At 48.5% G+C, this 16,471-nt stretch overlaps 1 protein-coding gene across 3 annotated transcripts in view; it reads right to left on the bottom strand.

Annotated features, from left to right (window-relative positions):
* Positions 1 to 16,471, bottom strand: part of LOC110520666 (ras-associated and pleckstrin homology domains-containing protein 1) — a 119,603-nt gene that overhangs the window by 32,057 nt on the left and 71,075 nt on the right. For all 3 annotated transcript variants that reach the window (XM_036975351.1, XM_036975352.1, XM_036975353.1), the window contains 2 exons: positions 10,967 to 11,044; positions 8,423 to 8,582 (listed from right to left, as the gene is read on the bottom strand). In XM_036975351.1, coding sequence (XP_036831246.1) covers positions 8,423 to 8,582; positions 10,967 to 11,044 — 238 coding nt within the window. The remainder of the gene's footprint in view (positions 1 to 8,422; positions 8,583 to 10,966; positions 11,045 to 16,471) is intronic.

The following is a 16,471-nucleotide window of genomic DNA, read 5'->3' as shown; positions in this document are numbered from 1 at the left end:
TAGTATTCTGAACAATAGGCCTATCATGAAGTTGGTTAGAGTATTCTGAACTTTAGGCCTATCATGAAGTTGGTTAGAGTATTCTGAACATTAGGCCTATCATGAAGTTGGTTAGAGTATTCTGAACATTAGGCCTATCATGAAGTTGGTTAGAGTATTCTGAACATTAGGCCAATCATGAAGTTGGTTAGAGTATTCTGAACATTAGGCCTATCATGAAGTTGGTTAGAGTATTCTGAACAATAGGCCTATCATGAAGTTGGTTAGAGTATTCTGAACATTAGGCCTATCATGAAGTTGGTTAGAGTATTCTGAACAATAGGCCTATCATGAAGTTGGTTAGAGTATTCTGAACATTAGGCCTATCATGAAGTTGGTTAGAGTATTCTGAACATTAGGCCTATCATGAAGTTGGTTAGAGTATTCTGAACATTAGGCCTATCATGAAGTTGGTTAGAGTATTCTGAACATTAGGCCTATCATGAAGTTGGTTAGAGTATTCTGAACATTAGGCCTATCATGAAGTTGGTTAGAGTATTCTGAACATTAGGCCTATCATGAAGTTGGTTAGAGTATTCTGAACATTAGGCCTATCATGAAGTTGGTGTTCCTAGCAGTGGAAGAGCAGAGGGTTGTACGAATCATAAAGCCTGTGGCATCAGTGGAGTAAGAGAGAATTCTAATATACTATAACTAAATAAACCTTAACCCAACCTTCATATAACTAAATAAACCTCAACCCAACAGTCATATAACTAAATATACCTCAACCCAACAGCCATAGTAATTTATATACTATAACTAAATATACCTTAACCCAACAGCCATAGTAATTTATATACTATAACTAAATAAACCTCAAGCCAACAGTCATATAACTAAATATACCTCAACCCAACAGCCATAGTAATTTATATACTATAACTAAATAAACCTTAACCCAACAGCCATAGTAATTTATATACTATAACTAAATATAGCAAATGACTGAACACACACAAATCTGATTTGGGTCACTTATAATTTGCTGTTTGGAGTCAATATTCCAAACATTTGAAAAATGAAAAATTATTTTAGCATTAAGGCCTACCGTAAGAACAAAGACTATATTTGTTCAAAAACACAGAGCTAGCTATTTAGCTAGAAACATAACAAACTTATGCTAGCTACTTTGCACTAGTGATATCTTCTAAATGGCTTATTTTATCAGTGAAAAAGCATTTGTAAGACTATAGGAAACAGGTATTGAATTTACAAGTGTTATTTTGACAACATTTGCGTAATTCAGCTTATTCATATAAAACTGGTTGCAAGGCAATTAAAGGTGCAATACGCAAAAATCGCTCCGCCATTTCCTGGTTGCTGAAATTCTAATAGTTTGTCGAATTTCAGTTTGTGACAAAACGAGGAGTCATTGTGCAGAAAATCATTGTACCATCTAAACCGCTGTGAAATATATTTTCCATAAGCAAAAAATATTGTATTTTCAACTGTTTGAAGCTGGTGGACAAAACCGAAAGTAAGAGATGCAAAAATGAAACTTAAAGGGAAGCATAGAAATAGAGCACGTAGAACCGATCTACCGCTTCTTAGACTTGCTTTCAATGAGAGTGACAGATCTATAACACACATGTCAATGTGAATTTGGTTCCCCAAAAAGTAACATATAGCTGTTTTAAGTTCAGTTTTGAAACGCCACGTTAACCAATAGGAGTACTGGATATTGTACAAGGTATCACACACTAAACAGAAATATAAACGCAACATGTAACAATTTCAAAGATTTTACTGAGTTACACTTCATTTCAGGAAATGAGTCCATTTAAATACATTCATTAGGCCCTAATCTATGGATTTCACATGACTGGGAATACATTCATTAGGCCCTAATCTATGGATTTCACATGACTGGGAATACATTCATTAGGCCCTAATCTATGGATTTCACATGACTGGGAATACATTCATTAGGCCCTAATCTATGGATTTCACATGACCGGGAATACATTCATTAGGCCCTAATCTATGGATTTCACATGACTGGGAATACATTCATTAGGCCCTAATCTATGGATTTCACATGACTGGGAATACATTCATTAGGCCCTAATCTATGGATTTCACATGACTGGGAATACAGATTTGTTTCTGTTGGTCACCGATACCTAAAATAAAAAAGATCAACATTTTCCTGTGTATCAAGAATGGTCCCAAATGACATCCAAAGGACATCCAGGACAACCTGACAACTGTGGGAAGCACTGGCGTCAACATGGGCCAGCATCCCTGTGGAACGCTTTTGACACCTTGTAGAGTCCATGCCCTGATGAATTGTCAATGCTGACAGTTCTGTAAATGGCTTAAGTTCAGATGTCCAACCATACTCCCAACCATACTCTTCCCAGCAGCCTTGAGTCATGTTGATCAGTCAACTCTCTCAAAGTCAGTAAAAGGACACAGTGTACAGACTGACAGGCATCACTCAGGGCTGAAGACTAGAGACGCATCTGTCTCTTCCTGATCAACAGCCGACCTTAACACCTGTACTGTACACACACTACATGACCAAAAACTATGTGGACAGCTGCTCGTCCAAACATCTCATTCCAAAATCACGGGCATTAATATGGAGTCCACCTTTGTTGCTATAACAGCCTCCACTCTTCTGGGAAGGCTTTCCACTAGATGTTGGAACATTGCTACTATAACAGCCTCCACTCTTCTGGGAATGCTTTCCACTAGATGTTGGAACATTGCTGCTATAACAGCCTCCACTCTTCTGGGAATGCTTTCCACTAGATGTTGGAACATTGCTGCTATAACAGCCTCCTCTTCTGGGAATGCTTTCCACTAGATGTTGGAACAGAGCTGTGTCAACCTACATAGACTGAGGCAGAGCTGTGAACCTACATAGACTGAGGCAGAGCTGTGTCAACCTACATAGACTGAGGCAGAGCTGTGTCAACTCACATTGACTGAGGCATAGCTGTGAACCTACATAGTGTCATGACGTTGGCCTGGGGGGTAGGTTTATGACAGTCATAAATACCTCTTCCCCCCTTTTTCCTCTCTCTACTCTACTGATGTTACATTTGCAAAACCCCTTGGTTAACAGAGATTCTGGGAACATCAGAAGGTGGGGGGGGGGGGGGAAATGAACTATATTCTGGTAATCCGACCAATTGAACATATGCGGTGGTACTTAATGAATATGATGTCAGTTCGGTTGTCATCTGGGACATTCTCATCAATGATAAGATGACATAAACTCTACAGTGGAAAGTCTGCACATTGTAGTTATCGGAGTCACATGGAATTGTTGTTCAATTTAAATGTTTGAATATAAAATGATTGGTGAAGAGATGAAATGTAATTTTAGCTTCCAAATGAGAGATTTGGGTTTTCATAAGATAGGGAGGGCCCTGCTCAATTAGTGGCCCGCCCCTGTGAAGGGACATGGGCTATAAAACTTTTCAAACACGCCCTCCTCTCCCTTCCTATATAAAGCCTTGACTGTGATGACAGACCACATACAAACAGCCCGTCTCAACGGCCACCAATCCTCTCTGCTGTACTGTGATGACAGACCACATACTAACGGCCCGTCTCAACGGCCACCAATCCTCTCTGCTGTACTGTGATGACAGACCACATACTAACGGCCCGTCTCAACGGGCACCAACCCTCTCTGCTGTACTGTGATGACAGACTGCTCTGCTGCAGAATGTCAATGGCTTTTAATACCCTCCCTCTTGGGATGTTTTCATATTCTAAGCGATTTAATCTTTTCATCCCTGTTGTGGCTGCCCACCCCCCTCTGCTGCTCAGAGCAGACCACGGCCACATAACGATGGCTGCCCATCCCCCTCTGCTGCTCAGAGCAGACCACGGCCACATGACGATGGCTAGTAATCCCTTTGGTATTTCAGAAAAACAACTCTGAAATTATATAAATAATTGTATGTCTGTGTCATCGCTCCAGTGTCTCATCCATCTGCAGCCGGAGCAGTGTCTAGTCCATCTGCAGCCGGAGCAGTGTCTCGTCCATCTGCAGCCGGAGCCGTGTCTCGTCCATCTGCAGCCGGAGCCGTGTCTCGTCCATCTGCAGCCGGAGCCGTGTCTCGTCCATCTGCAGCCGGAGACGTGTCTGCAGTGTCTTATCCATCTGCAGCCGGAGCAGTGTCTCATCCATCTGCAGTCGGAGAAGTGTCTCATCCATCTGCAGTCGGAGAAGTGTCTCATCCATCTGCAGTCGGAGAATTGTCTTATCGATCTGCAGTCGGAGCAGTGTCCTATCGATCTGCAGTCGGAGCAGTGTCTCATCCATCTGCAGTCGGAGCAGTGTCTCATCCATCTGCAGTCGGAGCAGTGTCTCATCCATCTGCAGTCGGAGCAGTGTCTCATCCATCTGCAGTCGGAGCAGTGTCTCATCCATCTGCAGTCGGAGCAGTGTCTCATCCATCTGCAGTCGGAGAAGTGTCTCATCCATCTGCAGTCGGAGAAGTGTCTCATCCATCTGCAGTCGGAGCAGTGTCTCATCCATCTGCAGTCGGAGCAGTGTCTCATCCATCTGCAGTCGGAGCAGTGTCTCATCCATCTGCAGTCGGAGCAGTGTCTCATCCATCTGCAGTCGGAGCAGTGTCTCATCCATCTGCAGTCGGAGAAGTGTCTCATCCATCTGCAGTCGGAGAAGTGTCTCATCCATCTGCAGTCGGAGAAGTCTCATCCATCTGCAGTCGGAGAAGTGTCTCATCCATCTGCAGTCGGAGCAGTGTCTCATCCATCTGCAGTCGGGGAAGTGTCTCATCCATCTGCAGTCGGAGAAGTGTCTCATCCATCTGCAGTCGGAGAAGTGTCTCATCCATCTGCAGTCGGAGAAGTGTCTCATCCATCTGCAGTCGGAGAAGTGTCTCATCCATCTGCAGTCGAGAAGTGTCTCCTCCATCTGCAGTGGAGAAGTGTCTCCTCCATCTGCAGTCGGAGAATTGTCTTATCCATCTGCAGTCGGAGAAGTGTCTTATCCATCTGCAGTCGGAGAAGTGTCTTATACATCTGCAGTCGAGAAGTGTCTCATCCATCTGCAGTCGAGAAGTGTCTCATCCATCTGCAGTCGGAGCAGTGTCTCATCCACCTGCAGTCGGAGCAGTGTCTCATCCACCTGCAGTCGGAGAAGTGTCTTATCCATCTGCAGTCGAGAAGTGTCTCATCCATCTGCAGTCGAGAAGTGTCTCATCCATCTGCAGTCGGAGCAGTGTCTCATCCACCTGCAGTCGGAGCAGTGTCTCATCCATCTGCAGTCGGAGAAGTGTCATCCATCTGCAGTCGGAGAAGTGTCTTATCCATCTGCAGTCGGAGAAGTGTCTTATCCATCTGCAGTCGAGAAGTGTCTCATCCATCTGCAGTCGAGAAGTGTCTCATCCATCTGCAGTCGGAGCAGTGTCTCATCCACCTGCAGTCGGAGCAGTGTCTCATCCACCTGCAGTCGGAGAAGTGTCTTATCCATCTGCAGTCGAGAAGTGTCTCATCCATCTGCAGTCGAGAAGTGTCTCATCCATCTGCAGTCGGAGCAGTGTCTCATCCACCTGCAGTCGGAGCAGTGTCTCATCCATCTGCAGTCGGAGAAGTGTCATCCATCTGCAGTCGGAGAAGTGTCATCCATCTGCAGTCGGAGAAGTGTCTCATCCATCTGCAGTCAAGAAGTGTCTCATCCATCTGCAGTCAAGAAGTGTCTCATCCATCTGCAGTCGGAGAAGTGTCTCATCCATCTGCAGTCGGAGAAGTGTCTCATCCATCTGCAGTCGAGAAGAGTCTCATCCATCTGCAGTCGAGAAGTGTCTCATCCATCTGCAGTCGAGAAGTGTCTCATCCATCTGCAGTCGAGAAGTGTCTCATCCATCTGCAGCCGGAGCAGTGTCTTATCCATCTGCAGTCGGAGCAGTGTCTTATCCATCTGCAGTCGGAGAAGTGTCTTATCCATCTGCAGTCGGAGAAGTGTCCTATCCATCTGCAGTCGAGAAGTGTCTCATCCATCTGCAGTCGGATAAGTGTCTTATCCATCTGCAGTCGGAGAAGTGTCCTATCCATCTGCAGCCGGAGCAGTGTCCTATTCATCTGCAGCCGGAGCAGTGCCTTATCCATCTGCAGCCGCAGCAGTGTCTTATCCATCTGCAGTCGGAGAAGTGTCTTATCCATCTGCAGCCGGAGCAGTGTCTTATCCATCTGCAGTCGGAGAAGTGTCTTATCCATCTGCAGTCGGAGAAGTGTCTATCCATCTGCAGTCGGATAAATGTCTTATCCATCTGCAGTCGGAGCAGTGTCTTATCCATCTGCAGTCGAGAAGTGTCTCATCCATCTGCAGTCGGAGAGGTGTCTTATCCATCTGCAGTCGGAGAAGTGTCTTATCCATCTGCAGTCGAGTAGTGTCTCATCCATCTGCAGTCGGAGCAGTGTCTCATCCATCTGCAGTCGGAGCAGTGTCTTATCCATCTGCAGTCGGAGCAGTGTCTCATCCATCTGCAGTCGGAGCAGTGTCTCATCCATCTGCAGTCGGAGCAGTGTCTCATCCATCTGCAGTCGGAGAAGTGTCCTATCCATCTGCAGCCGGAGCAGTGTCCTATCCATCTGCAGCCGGAGCAGTGTCTTATCCATCTGCCGCCGGAGCAGTGTCTTATCCATCTGCAGTCGGAGAAGTGTCTTATCCATCTGCAGCCGGAGCAGTGTCTTATCCATCTGCAGTCGGAGAAGTGTCTTATCCATCTGCAGTCGGAGAAGTGTCTATCCATCTGCAGTCGGAGAAGTGTCTTATCCATCTGCAGTCGGATAAGTGTCTTATCCATCTGCAGTCGAGTAGTGTCTCATCCATCTGCAGTCGGAGCAGTGTCTCATCCATCTGCAGTCGGAGCAGTGTCTCATCCATCTGCAGTCGGAGCAGTGTCTCATCCATCTGCAGTCGGAGCAGTGTCTCATCCATCTGCAGTCGGAGCAGTGTCTCATCCATCTGCAGTCGGAGCAGTGTCTCATCCATCTGCAGTCGGAGAAGTGTCATCCATCTGCAGTCGGAGAAGTGTCATCCATCTGCAGTCGGAGAAGTGTCTCATTCATCTGCAGTCGGAGATGTCTCTCATCCATCTGCAGTCGAGAAGTGTCTCATCCATCTGCAGTCGAGAAGTGTCTCATCCATCTGCAGTCGGAGAAGTGTCTCATCCATCTGCAGTCGAGAAGTGTCTCATCCATCTGCAGTCGAGAAGTGTCTCATCCATCTGCAGTCGGAGAAGTGTCTTATCCATCTGCAGTCGGAGAAGTGTCTTATCCATCTGCAGTCGGAGAAGTGTCTTATCCATCTGCAGTCGAGAAGTGTCTCATCCATCTGCAGTCGGATAAGTGTCTCATCCATCTGCAGTCGGAGAAGTGTCTTATCCATCTGCAGTCGGAGAAGTGTCTTATCCATCTGCAGTCGGAGAAGTGTCATATCCATCTGCAGTCGGAGAAGTGTCTTATCCATCTGCAGTCGGAGAAGTGTCCTATCCATCTGCAGCCGGAGCAGTGTCTTATCCATCTGCAGCCGGAGCAGTGTCTTATACATCTGCAGTTGGAGAAGTGTCTTATCCATCTGCAGTCAGAGCAGTGCCTGCAGTGTCTTATCCATCTGCAGCCGGAGCAGTGTCTCATCCATCTGCAGCTGGAGAAGTGTCCTATCCATCTGCAGCCGGAGCGGTGTCTTATCCATCTGCAGCCGGAGAGGTGTCTCATCCATCTGCAGCCGGAGCAGTGTCCTAATCATCTGCAGCCGGAGCAGTGTCCTATCCATCTGCAGCCGGAGCAGTGTCTTATCCATCTGCAGCCGGAGCAGTGTCCTATCCATCTGCAGCCGGAGCAGTGTCTCATCCATCTGCAGCCGGAGCAGTGTCTCATCCATCTGCAGCCGGAGCAGTGTCTCATCCATCTGCAGCCGGAGCAGTGTCTCATCCATCTGCAGTCGGAGCAGTGTCTCATCCATCTGCAGTCGGAGCAGTGTCTCATCCATCTGCAGTCGGAGCAGTGTCTCATCCATCTGCAGTCGGAGCAGTGTCTCATCCATCTGCAGTCGGAGCAGTGTCTCATCCATCTGCAGTCGGAGCAGTGTCTCATCCATCTGCAGTCGGAGCAGTGTCTCATCCATCTGCAGTCGGAGCAGTGTCTCATCCATCTGCAGTCGGAGCAGTGTCTCATCCATCTGCAGTCGGAGCAGTGTCTCATCCATCTGCAGTCGGAGTAGTGTCTCATCCATCTGCAGTTGGAGCAGTGTCTTATCCATCTGCAGATGGAGCAGTGTCTTATCCATCTGCAGATGGAGCAGTGTCTTATCCATCTGCAGTCGGAGAAGTGTCTTATCCATCTGCAGTCGGAGCAGTGTCCACAGTATTTGTGTGTGTTTGCTCCTTACCCATCTGTAGTTCGTTGATGGTCTCGACCAGGGACCAGTCAGGACTGTAGCCACAGTGGGACTTGTCCAACAAGCTGTCCAGAACCTGTCTGACCGTCTGTCTCTCGTCCACCATCATGGTTTTAGAGCTCTCATCTGACAGGTGCACTCTGATCACCAGCTTGAGGGGAGGAGACAGAGAGAGGGAGTCTTCACATCAGACTACTTATGTACAGTAGAATGGTTCAATAAAAGCTGATCACCAGCTAGAAGGGACCACACACAGACAGCAGGCTAACTTTACATCACATACATGTCACACACTGGATCACACTTTTTTTTACCCCTTTTTTTCCTCCAATTGTTAGTTACAGTCTTGTCCCATCGCTGAAACTCCCAACGTCCCCCGTTGTTTCATATTCTCTCCCAGATTAGTATTCGGATTAAGCTACATTTTCAACCAATTCTCCGCAGTAGAGAAGCTGTTCTCTCTTCCATATAAAGCAGTTATTCCTCTCAGCTCCAAAGCACTTTCTCAAAACAGGAACAGTCAGAATATCTCATAGTAAAGAACGAAAGAGGTAGAGAGAAGGAAAGAGAGTGAGGTAGAGAGTAAGAGCGAGAGGGTGAGAAAGAGAGTGAGAGAAAGAGGGAGAAAGTGAGGGAGAGAGAGAGAGTGAGGGAGAGAGAGAGAGTGAGGGAGAGAGAGAGAGAGAGAGAGAGTGAGGGAGAGAGAGAGAGAGAGAGAGTGAGTGAAGGGGAGAGAGAGAGTGAAGGAGAGAGAGAGAGTGAAGGAGAGAGAGAGAGTGAAGGAGAGAGAGAGAGTGAAGGAGAGAGAGAGAGTGAAGGAGAGAGAGAGAGTGAAGGAGAGAGAGAGAGTGAAGGAGAGAGAGAGAGTGAAGGGGAGATAGTGAGGGAGAGAGTGAGTGAGGGAGAGAGTGAGTGAGGGAGAGAGTGAGTGAGAGAGTGAGTGAGGGAGAGAGTGAGTGAGGGAGAGAGTGAGGGAGAGAGTGAGTGAGGGAGAGAGTGAGTGAAGGAGAGAGTGAGTGAGGGAGAGAGTGAGTGAGTGAGGGAGAGAGTGAGGGAGAGAGTGAGGGAGAGAGTGAGGGAGAGAGTGAGGGAGAGAGTGAGGGAGAGAGTGAGGGAGAGAGTGAGGGAGAGAGCGAGAGAGAGAGTGAGGGAGAGAGAGAGTGAGGGAGGGAGAGAGTGAGGGAGAGAGAGAGGGTGAAGGAGTGTGAGGGTGAGGTTGAGAGAGAGTGAGGGAGAGAGAGAGTGAGTTTGAGAGAGAGTGAGGTTGAGCGAGAGTGAGGTAGAGAGAGAGAGGGAGAGAAGGAGCGAGAGAGAGAGTGAGGGAGAGAGCCTGGGGTCCTGTCTGCAGTAACCTGAGCCATATAACAGAGTAGGGCATTTATCACTAATCCTCTGTACAGACCAGTGAAGCCATCTTGTGTGCAAACAAGGTCTATCCATTCCCCTGGGTAAAGCTGTTGCCATCACTTTTAACACAATCTAAGTATGCTTCACGATTCAAAGTGCATCACAGGTGAATCTCATGTGCATCAGGTGACAGAGGGTCAATCTCTGCTGCTGGATCTATCTAGTAGGTGTCAGTCAGGTAAACTCACCTGTTCATTTAGTAGGAGTAGCAGCTACCTGGTAGCATGAGTCAGTCAGGTAAACTCACCTGTTCAACCTGTCTATATAGTAGGAGTCAGTCAGGTAAACTCACCTTTTCAACCTGTCTATATAGTAGGAGTCAGTCAGGTAAACTCACCTGTTCAACCTGTCTATATAGTAGGAGTCAGTCAGGTAAACTCACCTTTTCAACCTGTCTATTTAGTAGGAGTAGCAGCTACCTGGTAGCATGAGTCAGTCAGGTAAACTCACCTGTTCAACCTGTCTATATAGTAGGAGTCAGTCAGGTAAACTCACCTTTTCAACCTGTCTATATAGTAGGAGTCAGTCAGGTAAACTCACCTGTTAGCATGAGTCAGTCAGGTAAACTCACCTGTTCAACCTGTCTATATAGTAGGAGTCAGTCAGGTAAACTCACCTGTTCAACCTGTCTATATAGTAGGAGTCAGTCAGGTAAACTCACCTGTTCAACCTGTCTATTTAGTAGGAGTAGCAGCTACCTGGTAGCATGAGTCAGTCAGGTAAACTCACCTTTTTAACCTGTCTATTTAGTAGGAGTAGCAGCTACCTGGTAGCATGAGTCAGTCAGGTAAACTAACCTGTTCAACCTGTCTATTTAGTAGGAGTAGCAGCTACCTAGTAGCATGAGTCAGTCAGGTAAACTCACCTGTTCAACCTGTCTATTTAGTAGGAGTAGCAGCTACCTGGTAGCATGAGTCAGTCAGGTAAACTCACCTGTTCAACCTGTCTATTTAGTAGGAGTAGCAGCTACCTGGTAGCATGAGTCAGTCAGGTAAACTCACCTGTTCAACCTGTCTATTTAGTAGGAGTAGCAGCTACACTTGCATTAACATCTGCTAACCATGTGTATGTGACAAATAAAATTTGATTTGATTTACCTAGTAGCATGAGTCAGTCAGGTAAACTCACCTTTTTAACCTGGGCCTCCTTGATCTTCTCCAAAGCCACACGGATCTTCTCTGCCTTCTTCTTGGCAACCTGCTCCTCCTATACACACACACACAATACAAATACTTTACAGATATGTACTCTCACACACACACACACACAGCACCATTACAGAAGAGTCCACACAGCCCCCCCCCCCCCTTCTATCCATCTTCCCCTCCCCTCAGGTGGGAACCTCCACCTCCCTCACTCCACAGCCGCTCGCTCACTTACCTGGCTTCTCCAACAAGATGCCATTGTGACGATCTCTATCTACACCAGGCAACGTTTCTGTGTTCCTTTAAGGAACAAAACATATATATTCCCAGTTTAAAATTGAAGGTATAGAATTGAAGTGCGTGTCTTCGGTATAAAATCTGTTTCATTGTCGTCAAAACAGTGTCTTGTCTTTCAGAGATGGCTACTGTTAAAATCGTCCCCCGTTGTTTCATATTCTCCCAGATTAGTATTCGGATTAAGCTACATTTTGAACCAATTCTCCGCAGTAGAGAAGCTGTTCTCTCTTTCATATAAAGCAGTTATTCCTCTCAGCTCCAAAGCACTTCCTCAAAACAGGAACAATCAGAGTATCTCATAATAAAATAACTTTTTGTTGTTGTATCTCCTGTAGTTAGTAAACCAATCCAGTTAGTCCATTACCGTCCCTGCCCGGCGAGGAGCTTCCAATCACAGAGATACGTACGAGACTAGTAGTAAACTAGACAATATGAAATGATTCTGTTCAAAACAAACAACTCTATCCCTCTTCCAGTGGTTGCTGCTCAGACCAGACACCTTAACATGTGTCCAGCTAGAGAGAGAGTCACGATAGAAACTGAGAACAGGAATGGAGAGGATCCTTTCACTAGGATACATCCCTGGCAGAGAGCGAGGGAGGTTGAGAGGGAGGACGGGCTGGCTGTGCCAACACCACACACACACACAGACGGTGATCCCTCCCTCTCTTTCTGTTGTGATAATGATCTCCCTCGCCCACTCCCTCCCTTCTTATGTTACAGCCGGAATTTAAAAAGGATTAAATTTAGATTGTGTCACTGGCCTACACACAATACCCCATAATGTCAAAGTAGAATGATGTTTTTAGAAATGTTTACAAGGTGGGAAAGGGCAGTGCGGCACGCAATAGAGATAGCATCATCTGTGGATCTGTTGGGGCGGTATGCAAATTGGAGTGGGTCTAGGGTTTTCTGGGATGATGGTGTTGATGTGAGCCATGACCAGCCTTTCAAAGCACTTCATGGTTATCGACGTGAATGCTACGGGCCGGGCCGGTAGTCATTTAGGCAGGTTACCTTGGCATTTTTGGGCACAGGCACTATGGTGGTCTGCTTGAATCATGTAGGTATTACACTCGGTCAAGGAGCGGTTGAAAATGTCAGTGAAGAAACTTGCCAGTTGGTCCACGCAATGTTCTGAGTACACCTCCTGGTAATCCGTCTGGCCCAACGGCATTGTGAATGTTGACCTGTTTAAAAGTCTTGCTGACATTGGCAACGGAGACCGTGATCACACAGTCGTCCGGAACAACTGGTGCACTCATGTATGATTCAGCGTTGCTTGCCTCGAAGTGAGCAAAGAAGGCATTTATCCCGTCTGGTAGGCTTGTGTCACTGGGCAGCTCACGGCTGGGTTTTCCTTTGCAGTCCGTAAGAGTTTGCAAACCCCGCCACATCCGACGAGTGTCAGAGCCAGTGAAGTAGGATTCAATCTGAGTCCTGTATTGAGGCTTTGCCCGTTTGATGATTTGTCAGATGGCGTAGTGGGATTTCTAATTAAAGTCCGGATTAGTGTCCCACTCCTTGAAAGCGGCAGCTCTAGGCTTTAGCTCGGTGCGGATGTTGCCTGTGATCCATGGCTTCTGGTTAGGATATGTACGTACAGTCACTGTGGGGATGACGTAGTCAATGCACTTATTGATGAAGCCAGTGACTGAGGTTGTATACTCCTCAATGCCATCAGATGAATCCAGAAACATACTCCAGTCTATGCTAGCAAAACACTGGTACTTCAACTCTCTCCTGACAAGCCCGGTCATCCACTGGCACATCTCCTGACAAGCCCGGTCATCCACTGGTTTCCTCTCCAAGCACTGTGAGTAGACCTGTCAATTTTCTCTCAGTGTATGTAGTCACTCACAAACACAATCACGTTATTACACATAATTGATTTTCCTCCTTGTTTGGACTAACTCGTTCTCATTTCTCTTTTGTCTGACTGTGTAGTGTCTGGTGTTGTTTTTTGTCTTCCTGGTCAAATCCTGTCCTGCCATCAGTGGAAGAGTTCTTCTCCAACACCATCCATCCATGATGAGCCTGTCGTGCACTGAATCCTCAACACCTCAACCCCTGTCCTGCAATGAAACCTCAACACCTCAACCCCTGTCCTGCACTGAAGCCTCAACACCTCAACCCCTGTCCTGCACTGAAGCCTCAACACCTCAACCCCTGTCCTGCACTGAAGCCTCTGAACACCTCAACCCCCGTCCTGCACTGAAGCCTCAACCCCAGTCCTGCACTGAAGCCTCAACACCTCAACCCCTGTCCTGCACTGAAGCCTCAACACCTCAACCCCTGTCCTGCACTGAAGCCTCAACACCTCAACCCCTGTCCTGCACTGAAGCCTCTGAACACCTCAACCCCCGTCCTGCACTGAAGCCTCAACCCCCGTCCTGCACTGAAGCCTCAACACCTCAACCCCCGTCCTGCACTGAAGCCTCAACACCTCAAACCCCGTCCTGCACTGAAGCCTCAACACCTCAACCCCTGTCCTGCACTGAAGCCTCTGAACCCCTCAACCCCTGTCCTGCACTGAAGACTCTGAACCCCTCAACCCCTGTCCTGTATTGAAGCCTCTGAACCCAACAACCCCTGTCCTGCACTGAAGCCTCAACACCTCAACCCCTGTCCGGCACTGAAGCCTCAACACCTCAACCCCTGTCCTGCACTGAAGCCTCAACACCTCAACCCCTGTCCTGCACTGAAGCCTCAACACCTCAACCCCTGTCCTGCACTGAAGCCTCTGAACACCTCAACCCCCGTCCTGCACTGAAGCCTCAACCCCAGTCCTGCACTGAAGCCTCAACACCTCAACCCCCGTCCTGCACTGAAGCCTCAACACCTCAAACCCCGTCCTGCACTGAAGCCTCTGAACACCTCAACCCCCGTCCTGCACTGAAGCCTCTGAACCCCTCAACCCCTGTCCTGCACTGAAGACTCTGAACCCCTCAACCCCTGTCCTGTATTGAAGCCTCTGAACCCAACAACCCCTGTCCTGCACTGAAGCCTCAACACCTCAACCGCTGTCCGGCACTGAAGCCTCAACACCTCAACCCCTGTCCTGCATTGAAGCCTCAACACCTCAACCCCTGTCCTGCACTGAAGCCTCAAAACCTCAACCCCTGTCCTGCACTGAAGCATCAACATCTCAACCCCTGTCCTGCACTGAAGCCTCAACACCTCAACCCCTGTCCTGCACTGAAGCCTCAACACCTCAACCCCTGTCCTGTATTGAAGCCTCAACCCCTCAACCCCTGTCCTGTATTGAAGCCTCAACACCTCAACCCCTGTCCAGTATTGAAGCCTAAACCTCTGTCCTGTATTGAAGCCTCAACCCCTGTCCTGTATTGAAGCCTCAACCCCTCAACCCCTGTCCTGTATTGAAGCCTCAACACCTCAACCCCTGTCCTGTATTGAAGCCTCAACACCTCAACCCCTGTCCTGTATTGAACACCTCAACCCCTGTCCTGTATTGAATTCTCAACACCTCAACCCCTGTCCTGTATTGAAGCCTCTGAACACCTCAGCTCATGCATCATACTCTCATCTAATCACCGATGTGATCCCTTCCCAACACTGCAATTAGCCCTCTCATTCCCATTCCCCATTATATTGTACTATATATGTCTACTAAATGCTTTAAGTGAAAGTAATCAGTCTGACGATTTTTGAAACAGTCTGTCGTCTCCGTGTGGTCCACGCCTATACCATGGGTCTCCCATCCTCCTCAAATGTTCAAGTCACAAGCCTCCGCTGGTGTGTGTGTGTGGCTCAGTCCAGACAGGACAGGACATGTTGACATGGTGTGGGTGGCTGGCTCAGTCCAGACAGGACAGGACATGTTGGCATGGTGTGGGTGGCTGGCTCAGTCCAGACAGGACATGTTGACATGGTGTGGGTGGCTGGCTCAGTCCAGACAGGACATGTTGACATGGTGTGGGTGGCTGGCTCAGTCCAGACAGGACAGGACATGTTGACATGGTGTGGGTGGCTGGGTCAGTCCAGACAGGACAGGACATGTTGACATGGTGTGGGTGGCTGGCTCAGTCCAGACAGGACATGTTGACATGGTGTGGGTGGCTGGGTCAGTCCAGACAGGACAGGACATGTTGACATGGTGTGGGTGGCTGGCTCAGTCCAGACAGGACAGGACATGTTGACATGGTGTGGGTGGCTGGGTCAGTCCAGACAGGACAGGACATGTTGACATGGTGTGGGTGGCTGGCTCAGTCCAGACAGGACAGGACACGTTGACATGGTGTGGGTGGCTGGCTCAGTCCAGACAGGACAGGACATGTTGACATGGTGTGGGTGGCTGGGTCAGTCCAGACAGGACAGGACATGTTGACATGGTGTGGGTGGCTGGGTCAGTCCAGACAGGACAGGACATGTTGACATGGTGTGGGTGGCTGGCTCAGTCCAGACAGGACAGGACATGTTGACATGGTGTGGGTGGCTGGCTCTGTCCAGACAGGACAGGACATGTTGACATGGTGTGGGTGGCTGGCTCAGTCCAGACAGGACAGGACATGTTGACATGGTGTGGGTGGCTGGCTCAGTCCAGACAGGACAGGACATGTTGACATGGTGTGGGTGGCTGGCTCAGTCCAGACAGGACAGGACATGTTGACATGGTGTGGGTGGCTGGCTCAGTCCAGACAGGACAGGACATGTTGACATGGTGTGGGTGGTTGGCTCAGTCCAGACAGGACAGGACATGTTGACATGGTGTGGGTGGCTGGGTCAGTCCAGACAGGACAGGACATGTTGACATGGTGTGGGTGGCTGGGTCAGTCCAGACAGGACAGGACATGTTGACATGGTGTGGGTGGCTGGCTCAGTCCAGACAGGACAGGACATGTTGACATGGTGTGGGTGGCTGGCTCTGTCCAGACAGGACAGGACATGTTGACATGGTGTGGGTGGCTGGCTCAGTCCAGACAGGACAGGACATGTTGACATGGTGTGGGTGGCTGGCTCAGTCCAGACAGGACAGGACATGTTGACATGGTGTGGGTGGCTGGCTCAGTCCAGACAGGACAGGACATGTTGACATGGTGTGGGTGGCTGGCTCAGTCCAGACAGGACAGGACATGTTGACATGGTGTGGGTGGTTGGCTCAGTCCAGACAGGACAGGACATGTTGACATGGTGTGGGTGGCTGGCTCAGTCCAGACAGGACAGGACATGT

Source organism: Oncorhynchus mykiss, chromosome 3, assembly GCF_013265735.2.
Source record: "Oncorhynchus mykiss isolate Arlee chromosome 3, USDA_OmykA_1.1, whole genome shotgun sequence".
NCBI classification, from domain to species: Eukaryota; Metazoa; Chordata; class Actinopteri; order Salmoniformes; family Salmonidae; genus Oncorhynchus; species Oncorhynchus mykiss.
This window is presented reverse-complemented; position numbering and strand designations above follow the sequence as displayed.